This window comes from Cheilinus undulatus, linkage group 16 (assembly GCF_018320785.1).
Source record: "Cheilinus undulatus linkage group 16, ASM1832078v1, whole genome shotgun sequence".
NCBI classification, from domain to species: Eukaryota; Metazoa; Chordata; class Actinopteri; order Labriformes; family Labridae; genus Cheilinus; species Cheilinus undulatus.
In genome coordinates this window covers 39,864,382-39,882,997 of record NC_054880.1, presented here as the reverse complement: position 1 = coordinate 39,882,997, position 18,616 = coordinate 39,864,382, and the positions used below count along the sequence as shown (strand labels likewise).

The 18,616-nt window shown below is 39.5% G+C and overlaps 1 protein-coding gene across 1 annotated transcript in view; it reads right to left on the bottom strand.

Moving 5' to 3' along the window:
* Nucleotides 1-8,169: 8,169 nt before the first annotated feature.
* LOC121524099 (oxysterol-binding protein-related protein 3-like) overlaps nucleotides 8,170-18,616 on the bottom strand; it is a 41,395-nt gene continuing 30,948 nt past the window's right edge. Inside the window, exons 15-22 of the mRNA XM_041809292.1 lie at nucleotides 17,867-18,004; nucleotides 16,068-16,131; nucleotides 15,595-15,673; nucleotides 15,288-15,432; nucleotides 14,765-14,909; nucleotides 14,525-14,651; nucleotides 11,301-11,423; nucleotides 8,170-8,981 (exon numbers count right to left, since the gene is read on the bottom strand). Of these exons, the coding sequence (XP_041665226.1) occupies nucleotides 8,885-8,981; nucleotides 11,301-11,423; nucleotides 14,525-14,651; nucleotides 14,765-14,909; nucleotides 15,288-15,432; nucleotides 15,595-15,673; nucleotides 16,068-16,131; nucleotides 17,867-18,004 (918 nt within the window). The 3' untranslated portion in view covers nucleotides 8,170-8,884. The remainder of the gene's footprint in view (nucleotides 8,982-11,300; nucleotides 11,424-14,524; nucleotides 14,652-14,764; nucleotides 14,910-15,287; nucleotides 15,433-15,594; nucleotides 15,674-16,067; nucleotides 16,132-17,866; nucleotides 18,005-18,616) is intronic.

The following is an 18,616-nucleotide window of genomic DNA, read 5'->3' as shown; positions in this document are numbered from 1 at the left end:
AACCAGCCCAAAACCAAGCCCAATGCTGAAATTCAACATAAGCCATTAAAGCCTCTGCAACATCACATATATCGCTTGTGTGCGTGCAGGTGTGCTGCTTCTGTATGTCCATGTGCCAGAGTGGCACAGCGGATCTTTGGTTGTGTGCCATGTCCCATGTTTTCCTGCTTCTCTGCTGGTTGATTTAGTTGTATGTGAGGGTAAATAAAGCCATTTAATCTGCTTTGGTTAGTAAATACACATACACAAGAGATCAAAAATGGGTCTGCTCAACCCGCAGCAGTACGTAAAAAGTAGCCCAATTCCATGGGAAAACCGCAGACCTGGCAGCAGTTGTTGAAATGTCTTTTATTTGGGTGATTGAATGTACTGTATGTATGCATTGTTTTGGTTATTTTTAGGTTCCTACAAATAAAGTATAAATAAATTTGGCCCCAGAACTGAACCTTGTGGAACTCCACAGCTTTTTCAATGTATTAAATAGCTAAAGCTTGCTGTTTTCAATGTAATCACAGGAATATCATAATAACAATATAACACTAGAACTGCCAATGGGTAAAATTTACCCAAGGCTGTTCTTTAATTTTATCTTACTTGATGTGTATACAGTTTTAAAGTCTGTAAGTCTTTGACTTTTCCTAAAAGTTTGTTAAATAGCACTTGGTGTCATAAAAAAAAAATCTTTGCCTAAACCTAATTTTTTAAATGGACATTTATATCAAGAACCACCATGCAGGTCAATTTTACCTCATCAGAAAGCCTTGATTTTCCCACTGTTTTATTTCACACCAGCAATAAATAGATGCCGCAATGGAAATTCCTTCTCTCTACTGCAACAATGCTTAATCAGAAGTCAATAGATCAACCTTCAACATGGATACAAGAGGGAAAAAAAGACATTTACCATTCATTAGAATCAGAATCAGAATCATTTATTGTCATTGTACAAGGTACAACAAAATAGTTTACAGTTCCATTCGGTGCAATTATCATTTATTACTGAAACTGCTCTGGGATAGGTGCTGTTTTTCAGTCTGTTAGTTTTGGTTCTTACTGTCCTGAACCACCTTCCTGAGGGTAGCGGTAGGAACAGGTGATGTGCTGGGTGGGATGAGTCCTTCAGGATGCCCAGGGCCTTCCTGTGGCAGCGGGACCTGAACAGCTCCTCTAAGGAGAGGAGAGCACAGCCTGTGATTTTCTGTGCTGTGTTCATGACCCCATGACGATTTTCTAGGTGACGGATCATCTTCCAACAGTGATCCAGTTTGCTATCTCTGGCTAATAAGCTGTTCAATGTCAGTGGTTAACTAACAGTCCTCGATCAGTGCTATTTATGAAAATCAAGGCACTTTAATGACAAGTAAATTTGACCTGTTGGCTGTTTTAGGTATGTAGAGATCCACGGCAGCGGATATGTAATGTGTTAAACGTTACAAAAGAAAAAGTAAAAATACTATCTATAAATCTACACAGATAAAAATAAAAAAGCTGAGTAGCTACTGAGGATTGTTTACAGTATAATCTAATCTTTCCTTATTGGCAAGGACAACAAAAGAATAGATCTCAGACCAGGCTGTTCAGGTTAAGCCCCAGCTCCACGATGAAGTAAAATACACAGCAAAAGTGACTGTGTAAATTAAACTCATATAGAGTTAAATTTAACACTTTAACCCTTAGGCCCTCCTTTAAAAACATCACACTTTCCCTCTTAAAACCCTTTTAGGACATTGGAATTATGTTAAAATATTAAACAGAAAAGAAAGAAAGAAAGAAACTTGGTTTTTTTTTTGGTCCTTAACTCCAGTCCTCATCATGTACAGCAAATTCATTTTCCCAATTTTAACCCTATAAATGCCAGTTTATTTACATAATGCCACTTCTTCTGACACAAAAAATATTTTTCTTTCCATTAGATAAATGCAAAACGGATTTTTTTTTTGTGCAGGGATTATCAGTCTTGGATATATCAGTGATTAGCAGCAGCATTGATTTTGACAGACTATTATGTATAAGGCAACTATAAAATATACAAAAAAAAATAAAATAAAATCACACTTTCACTGTTAAAGTCCTTTTGGGACATTGGATATATTTAAAAATATTACACATGAAAGTAAAAACTTTTTTTTGGTTCTTAACTCCAGTCTTCATCATGTATAGCAAATGGGAATTAATTTTCTTAATTTTAACCCTATAAATGACAGTTTATTTACGTAATGCAACTTTTTAGCAGGTGCACCTGCATAAACAGGCGGAGGCACATGGCTGTATTGTTTACACTCTGCTCTGCAGGGGTTGGCTGCTTCTTGTTTTTTAAAACTTTCATTTATGATGCAGACATGGCCACAAAGGTCATGTTGATGAAAGGGGATTTTTAATCACCTTTATGTTTCACTTCAAAGACCTAAATCAAAGAAAATGCCTTGAGGACCATTGATTAAACGGGCCGCATTTCTCTCACGCGCAAACATACGCACATGCATATACTTTGAATGCTTAAAAACACAGGAATACAAAGAGGCCATTTTCAAGTAAATAATCTTGGTTTTTAACCCTCTAAATCAGGGGTGTCAAACTCAATCATAGCAGGGGCCGGATTTTGGTTTCAGGACTAACCTGGGGGCCTAACAGGGTCAATATTTAACCATAAACTGTCAACCTAATTTCACCAGTAATAAAATATGAAACAAAAATTAGCACTGATGATAAATAATTTTGACAATTAAAAAGTTAAAAAGGTCAGTTTAAAGGCTCACAATCTGAGAAAAGTAAATGTATTAGTTCGAAAAGCTCAAGACATGAAACTGAAATTGAAAAATAATGTCTGTAAAGGCAAATATATTAGAAAGAAGTCAAAAACATGAGTTTAAAAGGTCAAAATATGAAATTAACTTTGTAATCATGAAATGAAAGGTCAAATATGATTCAAAATGTGTAATTGTGAGTCTATTGTGGTTAAAAAGGTCAAAATATCACTTAAAATTTTTAAATCTTAAAGATCATAATATTATATGAGAAGTCAAATTTATGAGTTGAAATGTTCAAAGTATGAAATAAAAAGTCAGAATCCTAAGTTTGAGTCCTAATTGTGGAATGCTAAATTGAAAATGTGAAATTAAAACACAAATTGATTTCTTTTCCCACATTCCTGAATTCTTATCTGAATATTTTTACTCCTTACTTTTTCAGATTTTGAGACTTAACAAGAATATCTTGAACCATCAAGGATAAGTTCTCATTTTTATACTTAAGGAAATCTGCAGACCTCAGACTGATGGGCCAGTTATAACAGAATTATGACATCATCTTGCTGGCCAGATTTAACTGTTCCACTGGCCTGGATCTGGCCCCTGGGCCTTGAGTTTGACACCTGTGCTCTAAAATAACCCTGAAAGTAGCATTTTGCACCATATAATGTAACCTACTGTAAATACTATCTGTCTCTGCACATCAGCCATAGAAGAAATGACTGAATCAGATGTAAAACACCAAAAACTACAACTTTGAAGGCATAAGTCTAGGATGCATTCATAATCAAATTAATGTTTTTTATACCACGGCTATGAGATACAAAAACAGTTTTACCTGGTTTTCATCAATACAGCACAGATTTCGGTGTGTTTTGGCTGCACCTACACACTCACTCACATATACACTAATTTTTCAATACACATACACGCCAGACTCTGACATCCATAGAAGTAGTAGTTTTAGTTGAAATAATTTATTCCACTGGCCTAAAGTCACTGTTATATCCTATCAGTTCAAACAAGGTAATTATCTCCCACAATGCCTCTCTGCATACATGAAAAAATAGCAAAATTTGGCATCATTTTTTATGTTTATATGTGTTTATGTGTCAAGTATTTTTACCTCTGAATGACTGAATTACAGAGAAAGTAACTTACCTTGTTTTGCAATCTCAGTAGAAAGAGTATAAGTGGTTTTAATGGTAGTCAATGAGGTCTAAAAGGCCTCCAGAAGGGAGATTGTGAGTTTTTTGTCTACACAGTGGAAAGCACTGTGGAGGCCCAGATGTTGACTAATGGCCATAGGCCCCCGCTGGACTTCTTTCTTACAACTTCTCCTCTGTTTTTTGGGTTTCTTTGGCAAGACCATGTGATGACAAGACTGTCAAATGCTGATGTGCACTTTTTACAGGCACCATTCCCAGGCCTGATCCAGCTCACTGCATTTTGGTGCCCAGGACCCAATGGGCTGGTCCAGATGCCAGGGGTGACTGCATTCGTCATGGAAGGGTCAGTCTGGAGAATACCTAGAAACGGGAGGAAACGACCTGGTGCAGGCCTGGATGATGGCCATCAGGAGGCCAGAGCAGTACAGGATCAAGGCTGACTTTGTGCAGAACTGCCCCCATACCTGACCTGAATACAAGGAAAACAAGAAACTGACTGTATCCTATAAACTCAAACATATCAATAAGCTCTCCCAGTATCATCATTTCATTTGTTTTTCAGTAGATGTAAATGCATGATTGTTTTCAGGCAAATTAGTAGGCTATCCTTTGTCTTGTGCATCTAGTAGCTAAGCTAACTGCGCTACCTTTTCCCAGCCTTGGATTCAATGCACAGACAGAATTAAATAGCACTGTCTACGCTGAGGTAAGCATTTTTCTCCCAAAATGTCTCGTTAGCATCACCAGCGTCTGGACAGAAACATACATTTCTCATTGCCTTGGAGTTGCTAGCTGAGTATAACTGCTATTATCCATCTTTCTCTCTAAGTTTCCTTTTAGGATCATATGTAGTTAAGCTAACAAAAAGCTGCAGTGTCCATTGACTAGAAGGTATTGGACAAAGGGGCTTTCGAAGCCAATCCATGCTGGCTGCCATATTGAAAATTCTGAAGAACCAAAGCATACATTTTTGACAGTATGCAACTATAAAAACTTGAACTATTCTGGGTAAAAATCCCTATTTTGAACCAGACCAAACATGTTTATTTCTGCTGTAAATTAAGCCTTTAAACAGCTTGCATGGACATTACTGTATACTGCTCAAATTGAAACGTCTTTCTGCACAAGCATTAGGGCTGGGTATTGTGAAGAACCTCACAATTCAATTCGATTTCGATTCTTTAGGTTGCGATTCGATTCGATATCGATTCGATTCGATATTGATTTAAATGCTTCAATGATTCAGTAAGAAGTAGAAATACACAAATAACCTGTTGACAATTTTTTAATAATTATTTTCATGCCCATGTGAACATATTTGGTAAGTCACCTCACATTTTTGAGCAATAAAACATCTGAAAATAAAAATTTGCACAATAATAACTTATTTGTGCATATGGAGTACAAAAGTAAAAAACATGACAGTTCTGTATAAACACTGAAAAAGTAAAGTGCATGTAAACTTAAATAATATATCTGTCCTCTTGGAAATTGTGATAAACCTAACATAACATGGTTATGGTTGGTTGTTGTTTGGTTGAGTGAGGCCTCTATCCATACAATGCACAGCGACCCCCACTGGCCAGGAGGTGAATCGATTCAGAGGATTTGCTGAATCGATATTGAATTGGGGGGGAAATATTGCGATGCATCGATTAATCAATATTTTTGCCCACCCCTAACAAGCATCATAGACAGAAGATGCTCAGAAATGACTAACCCTCCAGAGGGAGTTGATGTAACCCCTGACCAATGAAAATAAAAGAGAGAATTGCCTGGAAAGATCTCAGAGAATAGGAAAGAGGAAGTGAAAGTAATTCACCAAGTTAAAGACATCTGGAAAACATGAACTTAGGGCATTCACGATGGCGCTGTGGTCAGCATTGTTTTTTTACAGAACAAATGTTTGTGTGGAGTTTCCTCCCACACTTCCAAAAATATGAAAGATTAACAAGGGACTAAAACTTGAAGTGCCAGTAGATGTGGATTGCATCACTCTTCTTTTATGCTGGTGGCTTGTTCATTATGAAATGTTTACAGCTTGTTAAGTTCCAGCTCACTGCAACTGTAAAGAGAAAAGGAAATAATGATTTTTAGAACTCCAATTTGAAAAGAAAGGGCAATGTTTCATTCTAAAAGCAGTGAGAGCCAAGAAATTCAGCTTATGATGAAGCTTCAGAGTTTTTTAGTAAGGTGTAAGGAAGATGAGAAAAACATATAAACTGTACGATATAGACAAATATATGTGGCAGCCTGACCATTACACAGACTAGTACTGTGTAATGGTGAAGTACTTTTCACTATATTTTGGAGTGGTTTTGAGGGAATTTGTGCCCATTCATTCTGTAGAGCATTTATGACGCCAGGCCCTAATGTTGGACGAGAAGGTCTGACTTGCATACTCTATCCCAATTCATCCCAAAGGTGCTCGATGGGGTTGCGGTCAGGGCTCTATGTGGGCCGGTCAAGTTCTTCCACACCAAACTCATCAAACCATGTCTTTATAGTCCCTGTTTTGTGCACTGGGGCCCAGTCATGTTGGAATAGAATCTGTTCCTACAAAGTAGGAAGCATGACATTATCCAAAATGTCTTGTTACGCTGAAGCATTGAGATTGGCCTTCACTGGAGATAAGGGCCTGTCCCTAAGAAACAGCCCCATACCTTTATCCCTCCTCCACCAAACTACACGTTTGGCACAATGCAGTCAGGCAGGTAATGCTCTCCCAGTGTCCGCCAAACCCAGACTCCCCTATCTGAATGTCAAACAGAGAAGCGTGATTCCTGACTCCACAGAACACGTTTCCACTGCTCTGCAGTCCAGTGGCCGCTCCATTTGACACTTGGCGTTGGACTTGGTGATGGGTGGCTTGCAGGCGACTGCTCGGCCATGGAAACCCATTCTTTAAAGTTCTTGTCACAGATTTTGTGCTTCAATTTACACTGGTTGAAGTTCAGAACTCTTCAGCTTTGGAATCAGCCGAACGTTGGTGTCTTCTACACACCATAGCAGTTGTCAGCAGTCTTTGACCCCTCTCTGTGATTTTACGTGGTGTTTTCCTTTGTGGCTGTGTTGCTGTTGTTCCTAAATGCTTCCACTTTCTAATATCATTTACATTTGACTGTGGATTATCCAGCAGGGATGGAATTTCACAAACCGCCTTATTGCAAAGGTGGCATCCATCACAGTACCACGTTTGAAGTTAATGAGCCCTTCAGAACAACCCATTTAGGATCACAAATGTTTGCACATAGAGACAGCATGGCTAGGTTCTTGATTTTAAACACCCGAATTCATTAATGAAAAGGATTGGTCAAATATTTTTGTCCCTTGTGAATTCCCCTATCAGCGTTTTATGACGATGGTGGAGAGTGCAGTCTCTGACCCAGATGGGTCAGCTGTTTAAGATCTGGTGTCTACCAAGGCCATTGAGAATGACTGACACAGGCTGGAGCTATACGATAAGAATACACAATGTTTGATGAAATGTTTCAATACTAGAGTAACAACATAAAGTGTGACAGATATTTAGAAGTGTACTGTATATTAGCTTTAACTCATCTATGACTTAACTACTCCCCTTTACCTCACAACCCACTGAAAAGGTCTCTGTGACCCACCGGTTGAGAACCACTGCTCTAGGCTATGCTTTCTTGCCACATCCACCCAACACTCTGCCCTAAAGGTGTGGACTTAAGTGTTTATTCAATGGATTATTTCCCATGCCCCTGATAACATGCAAAGACATCCAGAGCATGGCCGGGGTTGTGTCAATCCTCCTTCCCTCCCGGTGGTGCTCTCAGGCAGCTTACTCACCACATCTACACCTTTCTCCTGCCTCAGTTTTCTGGCTTAAACATACCTAAGAATTCTGTATAGGATATTAAAACAAACCTAAGAATTCTGCATGGGATATTAAATGGGAGAAATGATTTGTGCATGTGGCTATGTTGTATTCGACTAGTCATGTGGGGCTAGTTTAGAGCCAAAAATGCCAATGCTAAAGTTTCTTCCCAGTCCAGCTCTGCCTCACAGAGACATGCCACCAACTGGAAGTTACTTTATTGCGACAAATTTGACAAATGTTCACATTGCAATACTAAGGAAACTGCAATTACTAGCACAGCCATAACCAACATCATTTTAACTCATCTAATCTTAGAGTAACCTCAAGTTCCCAGCTGATACAAGAAGAAAGAAAAACCCAAGTCAAACAAGAAAAACGATGTGTGACACAGATTAACAAGTCCATCCATTGTACAGTTTATTATTTCTTTGAACATAAGATATTATTGCTGTTTGGATAAACATGATCCACAGTCCTATGACAGCCATGACTGATTATAACAAGGCAGCAAATGTAGGCTGATGTCCCTCTTTTATAAATTAAACCCTCCAGTCAGCCCCTGGTTGAAAACATCCACTGGTCATGATGCTGCATGGATGAATGTAAGAATACTTGAGCAGGTTTTGACCTAATGAACAAGTCCACTTCTACATCTTACCCTCTCCGTCCAGTGAGGTCCACATGTGATACTGACAGCCAAACAAGTTTTAAGTCTCTGGTTCAAAGTGTTTTCTTTTTTTTTTTTGCATAAGTGCAGCAGCAGCAGATTTAGTGAGGCACCGCAATAAAAGGCACATTGGTAAATGCTGAGATGCAACAGAACATAATGGTATGACTTTAAAGTCTACACTGACACTGGAAATAACAGTGGAGTTAATGTTAGGAGAAAATGTCCACATGTGGAAAAAAAATGTCATAAACAACAGAAACAAACCCAAGAAAAGTTGTACAGGCTCTGCTTGGTCCTGAAAGAGGAAGCAGGAAGTCCATATAAGTTCAGGTTAACATGACATTTCCTGATTCATGTTAACCAGGTCAGGACCCTCGCAGGCTGGTCTCAGTTCAGTTTTATACTTCCCTCTTATTATACAGTATTTATGAGGTTCGTTTGGATCCAGAGGTCACCACAACACAGGGAAGTTTGCCGCACTGAAGCCAGGGTCTCTGCGAGTCTCCCAGTACGTGTTGTTGCTCACCCACGTGTCATCTTTAGATTTCCTGAAATAAAAAAAGGGTTTGATGATCAGATTTGAAATAAGTGACACCTCTCAAATCATCAACATATGAAATCCTACAAAAAAATATTATAAAATTAAGCTTATATGTCTTTAAAGGGCCATTTGGATTTTGTTGAATAGCCTAGATGTAATAAGGTCTCATTACTTTGTGTACAGCTAACCTGCAATAACTTTATTTTCATTTTTTTACCTTAACATTTGTTTGTTTTTAAATTTAAATCTGGGTGTGAATAAAAATTTCAGTGTGAGGGAAGTGGTGTAAGAGTGATATAAAGAAGATAGTTTTGTCATCATCAAACCGATCATATTCATAAAAGAAGTCATACAATCTCAGATAAGGATGAGCATAAACATTATCCTGCTGAATCCATGGTAGTAAATGTAGAAATAACTAGTGTGACTGATTTATTTAGAGATAAGTTTGAATTTTGAGAGACAAAGTCAGAAAGGCAATAAATACAGGTGCATCTAAAAGTTCATTTTTTCCCATGATTTAATTCAAAAAGTGAAAATATTTCAATACTTTTTTGTTTTAATCTTGATGATAACAGCTTACAGCTCCCTTAAATCAAAACTCCACTACCTAAAAATAAAAGAATATCACAAAACACCAATCAACAAAAGGGATTTATGCTCCTTGTTGCATGAGTTACTGCATCAATACAACCTGGCATGGAGCCGGCACTGCTGTGGTGCTTTGATAGCAGCCTTCATCTCATCTGGATTGTTGAGTCTAGTGTGTCTCATCTTCATCTTGACATTTCCCAAGAGATTCTTTACGGGGTTCAGGTCAGACCAGTTGGCTAGCCAATCAAACACAGTAACACCATGGTCAGGAAACCAGTTTCTGGCAGTTTCGGCTTCACTGTGGGCAGGTGCCAAGTCATGCTGGAAAAGGAAATCCATATCCTTGTAAAGCTTCTCAGCAGATGGAATGATGAAGTGCTCTAAAGTCTCCTGGAGATGACATAGCACCCCAAACCATCCCTGACTGTAGAAACTGAAAACACTGAACTTCAAACACCTTGAAGTCTGTGCCTCTCTGATCTTTCCCCCAAATCTGGGACCTTGAATTTCCAAATGGAATGCAAAATTTACTTTCATCTTAATACAGGACTTTGGGCCACCAAGCAATTGTCCATACTTTTTAGCCAAGGTAACACACTGATGATGTTGTCTGTGATTCAGGATTGGCCTGACACCAAGTACAAGACACTTGAAGCCCATCTCCTGGATCCGTCTCTGTGTGGTAGCTCTTGATCCACTGACTCCAGCCTCAGTCCACTCCTTGTGAAGCTCCTCTATGTTCTTAAATCTGCTTTGTTTGACAATCCTCTAAAGGCTGAACTCATCCCTATTGCTTGTGCTCCTTTTCTTGCTACATTTTTCTCTTCCTGTCAACTTTCTGTGAAGATGCTCTGAGAACAGCCAACGACCTTCTGTGGCTTACCCTGCTTGTAAAGGGTGTCTGCTAGACCCCTCCGCCTTTCATATAAGAAAATTGAATCCCCTCCCAGGACCCAGAGGAAAAAAGTAATACATTTAGGTCATATAATATATGAATTCTTTTTCTGTTTAAATCTAAAGAAAACAGCCCTAAAGACAAATGTTCTTACTCAAATGAACTATTTCTAGGTGCAATATTATTACTTTAGTTAATATGTGCAAATGTAATTTTAACAACCTCAGAGTATACAGAGCTTCTTTCTCCCCCTGAAATCTCTGGCACCCCCTAAGGAGGTCCCAGACCCCTGTCCGGGAAACAAGGCTCTGGACCATAGCCAAGCCAGCAGCCTTCCTCATGATTGTGGTTGTGTGTACTGACCCAGAGTGAGAGAATGAAGGCTCAGGAAACATTTGCAGGTTGGACTTTTCCACAATATTCTAATACTTTTGAGATAGTGGATTTTTGTGAGTTTTAAGCTGTGATCATCAAGATTAAGACAAAAAATCCTGGGATATTTCACTTTGAATGAGATGAATGTGGAATTTACAAAAGTTTAACTTTTAGAAGTAAATCATGGTGGAAAAATGAACTTTTACATGATATTCTAATTTTTTTAGACGCACCATGAGATAGTATTTATGTTCAAATGGTAAACAGCATGGGCTGAAACAAGCAGGCCATGTTGGCAGGTAATGTTTGTTTACATCTCTGCAGAACATGATAGTCAAAGGCATCTTTTTCTTTTTTAAACAGGGTCAGTTGTGGAGGTGAACATGTGACGGTCAGCAATAACACGGAAAACACAAACAGTTAGTGTTTTTTACTAGTCTTTGCATGCAAACAGCGTCATACTTGAAGAAGCGCGGCTGGTGTGTCATGCTGTTGTCCTGCAGCACTTTCCTCCTCTCTCTCTGGAGCTGCTCGATCCTCTGTTTCTGCTCCTCGGCTCCTTCAGTGTTCCCCTCCTCAAGCAGCCTGGATGGATGAATCAGAGACAGCGAGTCAGCAAAAATAAAATAAGAGATATTTCATTCTGATAAAAGCCCAGACACCATTCATCCTGTTCTTTCAGCACACAAAGGAAAACTCTGACTTGCCCTCACTCTGGGCAGAAGTAAGCATGTGATTTGTTTTCCATGATCTAAAGATAGCTACAAAATGTTGCTCTGAACACTTTAACATCACCCTTCAGCTCTGTTTAAGTGATACTCCTGGAGATGTTGACCAGATTAAACTGAAATGATTGCTCTGGTTCCACTCTGCTGCTGACTAAATTGCCGTCTGAGATAATACTTAACGTAACACAGCTGTAAACACAATAATAGCACTGGTGCTGAAACTATTACTCCCAGCCAATCTTCAATTTAGGCTTACAAAAAGCGCTGCTATTCTTACCAAAAGAAAGTTAACTCTCCACCTAAGAACAGGAAGTACTCAGGTGTAGACCAGCTTGTCCTGAATCTCTGAAAAGTACCTAGCCCAAAAATGGATTTTACCTCTTAAAAAGATCAAACAAAACTAAATTTGGCTCAAGGTTCCCTTTCAGTGGAAATGCAGGTGTACATGCATTCCTTTTGCTTTTACTTGGAGAGGACAGGATAAGGGACAGCGTAAGAAATCAGGAATCAGGGAGATTTATTTCTAAATACAGAATCAGTACAGAGAGGCTGTGCTTTTCAGTGTGTTCTGGTTTCAAAGTATATTTGTAGTCAGAGCTGTACAGATCAATCACATATCTGAAGGCTTTGCTGAATTTAAATTATACATTAAGTGCTGACAACAATAAGCAGAACTTCATCCACCCTGATGGGTAAATGCATGGAACAAATTACTGAGTGGATGTGCCATAATTTTCTTCAGTTAAACAGAGAAAAAACTGAGGCAGTTGTTTTTGGACCCAAGGAGGAATTTCTTAAAATCAGCATGCAGCTCCAGTCACTTCAGTTAAAAACCTCAGACCAGACCAGACCAGAAATCTGGGTGTTGTCATGGACTCAGACCTGAAGTTTAAAAACCACATAAAAACAATTACAAAGTCATCTTATTATCACCTCAAGAATATTCCAGGACAGCAGGACCTTGAAAAACTTGTCCATGCATTTATCTTTAGTCGAGTTGACTACTGAAACAGGATCTTTACTGGTATGCCTATGAAGTCAATCAGACAGCTGCAGCTCGAGTCCTCACTTAGACAAAGAGAGTGGGCCATATCACTCCTGTTCTGAGGTCTCTACACTGGCTCCCTGTCTCTCAGAGAAAAGACTTTAAGATACTCCTGTTAGCTTTGAAAGCAGTGAATGGTTTAGGCCCAAAACCCATCAGAGACCTTCTAGTCCAGTATGAACCATCCGGACCACTCAGGTCATCTGGTGCAGGTCTGCTCTGTGTCCCCAGAGTCAAACATGGAGAATCAGTGTTCAGAAACTCCCAGAAAACATCAGGTCTGCTGAGCTCTTTTAAATCAAGGTTGAAGACACACCTGTTCACTGCTGCCTTTTACTAAAAAACTTTATCACATTTTAAAGTTTCTATTTCAACTACAACTCTGCACTGTAACTTTTACTTTAATATCTGTGTTTTTATCTTTTGTGGGTTGTATTTACCGTTTTATCACTTTTTTATTTCCTTTAAAAATCTTTCCATTGTTTTTATTTTTCCCTGTATCATTCTATTTTAATGTCCTGCATGAAGCACTTTGAATTGTCTTGTTGCTGAAATTACAAATAAACTTGCCTTGCCTAAAGAGAAACCTGATAAAGCTCAACTTTTTATGAATGTGCAGCACGCTAGTTCAGTGAACTTAATTTATCATATCTGGGGTAAAAATCACATCAAAATGAGTTTTTTTCCTGACTCATACCACCAAAGTGAGCAGTAGAACGAGCTGAGTCAGACAAAGTCAGCCAAAGTCAGACAATCTTACACAAAGTAGACTGTGAGATTCATTAGATGAGTGGTGCTACCCTGGGAATAAAAGAAATGAAAGCGTTTATGTTGTAGATAGAAATACCAGCCACACAGAAAAGAAAATTCAGAAGAATTTAAGACCATTTCAACACCGTTTATCAGATGATCATAGAAAATGATTGCAATTGGGTTCAGAGACTGGAGAAAGACAAAGCAAAAGAGCCACGAAGTATTCAGACCCCTTTCTTCCTTTTTAATTTTGTTCTGTTGCAGCCTGATACTAAAAAATCATTCTTCTCTCCTTAATCTATACTCAAAATTAAATTTATTAAAAAGAAAAAAACAGAGATATCACAATGACAAACATGTTCAGACCCTTTGCAAGAAAAATCCTTGAAAATCAGCTCATTTTGCTGAAATATTTCAACACCTTGACTGGAGTCCACCTTTTGTAACTAAACTGATTGGATATGTTTTGGAAAGCCACACACTTCTCGACAGAAGGCCTCACAGCTGACAAGGCCTATCAGAGCAAAAACAGGTACAGATCTGCACTCAAGGTTCCCAAGAGCACAGTGGCCTTCATAGTTCTCAAATGGAAGAAGTCGGGCATGACCAAGACTCTTCAAGAGCTGGTCGCCTGGCCAAAGTGAGCGATCTGGGGAGAATAGCCGTAGTAATAGAGGTTTCCAAGAACCTGATGGTCACTCTGACTGAGCTCCAGAGATCCTATATGGAGATGGGACAAAGTTCCCAGAAGGACAGCCATCACTGCAGCCCTCCACCCAATCTGGGCTGCATGGCAGAGTGGCATGGAAGCCTCTCCTCAGTGGTAAACACATGAAAGCTCACTCGGCTTTCATGTAGAGTTTTTTCTAACTTATTTGTTTAGCAGGAGAGGCCTCCATCTGGCCACTGCCATGATTCCTGCAGGTGCCAAACTTCTTCCAAATGCTCTTTTGAACCGTCAGTGCAGCAGAAATTTGGTTGGTTAACTAACTCCTCTATAGCACATGGGTTCAAACAGACTTAGTTCACAAATTTCTCAGATTCAATTTGATAGGTTTTGCCCAAAAAGACAACAGGGATATGTTCAGGATGTGTAATGTGTAAAAGTTAAATGGATCTGCAGACAGACAACATTTTGCACATAAATAAAGGTTGCAAACCTCTGGTCCGGCCTGAAGCGTGTGTCTGTGGGGGGCAGCAGAGGTCTCAGAGTGGGGTCCAGCTCATTTAACTCCACTGCAAACTGAGTGAAGCCGTAGTACTGCTCCTGGTCCTCTGGCATTGGGTCTAAACACACAAACACGGTGTAAAAACAGTCAAGTCATGACAGTTTGTGGTAAATTTAAAGCCTCTTGGCGTAAAAATTTCATATCAGTCTATTTCAGGGATGAATTACTCACTTGCTCTCCAGATACATGTGGCAGACGGGGGGTCTCCTTGAAAAATGGAGTCGTGCCATTTTCCAAAAATGGAATGCACAACTTTTCCATTTGAATCTGTGACTACGCCCTCGATCTCGTTCACTGTGGAGCTCCAGGATTTCGCCTGAAGAACAAAAGAGGGAAAATGTCATGAAATGAAAGCAAACACAGTGGACACTTGTGTAATAAATAGTGCATGATGATTTATGTTAAACATTAGGGATGTTCCTATGTTTGTCCAGGAGATGGCAGTGTTTCCAGGAGTGATAATAATAATACGCCGCAAGCAGAAATCACTGATTAAAGCAAAACTGCAGTTTCTTTTCACTAAAGAGCAAAGTTTGTGTGTCTGCCTGGAGGACAGTGCATGTAGGCTCACAACAGCAACAGCATGTCAAAGATAATTGGGAAAGTTTGTCTCTTCTCTCTCAGATCCCACGCCTTTATCATCCACAGCAGACAACCCAAACAAACCAGAGGACTTTAACTTGCATTTTCTAACCTTCACAAATGTGACTTTACACTGGCAGTCATCACTGTTTATGTTTTTAATGGACATCTCTCCGTAGTGTTCGATCCAGCGCTGACCGCTCAGGATGTTATGGATACAGGACGTCACTTTGTTCCATTCGTAGTGATCCCCAAACCTGCAGAAATCACACAAACGCTATGTTTTAAACGCAACACCATGCATTATTGCTTTTTTAAGTGCTAACTGCCTATACAGTGCACCCTCATTGTAAACATCCAAGAGTGCAAACACTTATGCAGATGCAAACACACCCAGGCTAAGTAATTAGAGAACTTACGCAGGTAGTGTGACATGGGTGGTTCCCATGGGAACAATTTCCATGGATTTGCCCCAGAATTTATTTTTCCATCGGACATCTGAAAGACACCAGATCACAAAGGAAAGATGAGTGCTTGTGGTGATGAATCTGTGCAGCTTTATCTAGTCTCCTCAGTAAACACCAGTATCTCTTATTAAATCAGATCTACAGTCATGTTAACAAAGAGAAATGCAAACAAGACAACAGAGTCTGCACTCGACTACAGAGAGCTGCTGAGTTGTATCAAACAAACCAAACGCCAGAGTTTGAAGTGGCAGACTTCACAAACAGGGCTACATTAGTAATATATGAACAGTCATTTGTCACTGTAGAAATAATATGTAAAACAGAAGTAAAAACTCTCTGAAATGATGGGTGTAACAGCAGTACACTAAACAGACAAACAGAGGAGATAAAGGGTCTTTATTCCGAACAGTCTCCTTCCTGCTCACCTTGCCAGAAGCTGAAGTTTCTTGAATCAGAGTGACATGCTGATACAGGAGGGTGGTGACTCACCTTGGTAACAGAGAAAGGAGAGACAAGCTGATAAAGAGCAGCACATTCCTGTATTGCGTTTGATACAGTTCCACAAGTCCTATCTATTTGCAATACACACTAGAGGGGATGTTTCATACCCCTTTGCCAGATTGCATACAGCCCCCTGTGGTCTAACAAAACATCTGTGCTGTGCTTTTGTCAAAATATAACATGGACCTTTCTTGGTGTATTTTTACCACTTTTTAAACCCATTTTCACCATTTTACCCCACTACTGGTAACTCAAACATACACTACCGCTCAAACGTTTGGGATCACTGACAAATTTCTTTCTTTCTTAATCGAAGTTAATCATGTTGTTGATAATAAGGGAGCAAAAAGACTGGACACTGGAAGGACTGGAAGAAGGTGTTGTGCACGGATGAGTCCAGGTTTGAGGTCTTTGGATCAAACAGAAGAACATTTATGAGATGCAGAACAAATAAAAAAGATACAAGAACAGAGCTTAAAACCATCAGTGAAGCGAGGTGGAGGCAGCGTGATGGTCTGGGGTGCTTTGGAGGTGGTAGAATAGGAGATTTGTAAAGAGTGGAAGGGACGTTTGGAAAGAAAGCTATCACGAGATTTTCCAATGCTATGCCATACCCTGTGGACGGCACTTGCTTAAGGCCAATTTCATCCTACAACAGGATAATGACCCAAAACATACCTCCAAAATGTCTACGAAATATTTAAAGAATAAGCAGACTGCCAGAATTCTGACTGTAATGGAAAGGCCAGCACAGTCTTCAGATCTGAACTTATTGAGCTGTTGTGGGAGCAGCTTAACTGTATGATTGAAAAATTGGCAGCTAGAATGCCTAAGGTCTGCACGGCTGTAACTGCTGCAAAAGGTGCTTTTTCTATGAAGGCAGAGTTAAGAGAACATTTTTCATTAAAATCATTATTTCTAACTCTGACAATGTCAGCATGTCAAGTTCTTTTGCTGAATTTCCTATTCAGATTGATTTCATGAGTTTTCCATGGAAAATGAGAAAAATTGCAAGTGATCCCAAACTTTTGAGCAGTAGTGTATGTACAAAACATATGTGCTTTATTGAAAAATAAAGCATGCAGTACATGGAAGTCATATACCCTGATGCAATCAGCTGATTTTAATTATCGTCTCCCAATTCCAGCCCATCACAACTCATTCTCTCAATAAGACGGTCCATTTTAATATGATGCCCTTCTCATCAATCCCTGCTTCATCAATGCCAAACCTTCACCTCCACCACCCCATCCTCCTCCTTTGCAGCCTAAAATTTGTGTTGCAACCATTACATTAACTTTTATAGTATTGCTAAACTAAAGTGCATTTATCCAGCATGTTTTGATATAAATGCCACAAATGTATTCATCTATATCATGGGTTTCTGGCAATGTGCTCCCTGGAAAGTCAAAGCATGCTGCTTGACTAACACAGGAAGCATCTTTTGGGCAAGGCCTTCACTGCCAAGTGAAACTATGACAAGAGTGTTCATATGTGCCATTTAATACAAACACATACTAAATATAAAACATCCAGCATTATTACATTTACACGCTAAATGCAAAACCTCCATTTGAGGCTTGTGGCTAATGTGTGAGTGGCTTTAATCACTTTATGTATTAAATTATTGTGCGTTTTGTGCTTGCAGTTCTCGTGAAGTAAAGTGATGAGTGTTTTTCCATGCAGGGAATTTCATATATGTCATTAATGTTGTGATTTTTACCTGTTCAGCTATGAACCTGAAGCCTTTGTCTGGTCGGTCACACTCGTATGTCTCTCCCAGGACAGGGTTGAACGGTTTACTTCCTGCTCGATGGTATGTGGATGCGTAAGCAGTTATGGCGAAAGTAGCAACATACACCTGCAGAGAAGGAAACCAGAAACCAGAATTAAAGAGGTAAACCCATTTTTCAGCTGTATTGTGATGGTAGCTTTCTACATCACAAACTTTATATAAAAGGTAGGATGTTGATGTCTCTAACCAGCATTAGTTTATGTTATTCAGAGACTACTCTAATCATCTTCTGCACCTGCACTGCCTCGGCTCAGAGAGCTCCGGCTTCAGTAGTGCCTGTGCCAACGGCTCAAACAGGGAGGGCTCGGGACCACAAAAATCCACCACAACACTACTGCCTGCTTCAGGGAACTCTGGAGGGGAAAAATCCTCCATCTGAAAAGATCGTTTTGAGGCTGCAGGACTCTGTCACTTTCCATTTATCTCTGGCTGTGGGACATCACTGTCACTCCCATCTACATTACAGCGTTTTTTTTACAACTTTTAGCCTATTTGTCTACATAAAGCTTTGACAGTTCTTTGTTTCCATGCATGTGTGTCTGACTGATTCTTCAAGTGTTAACATGACCTTACTGTACAGCTGTATATACCAGTCATTTGATATATAACAGGGGCCATCCACTACATTTGGACAAGGGCCAGCTTTTTCCTGTGCAGGCCAATCTTTTAAAAAAAAAC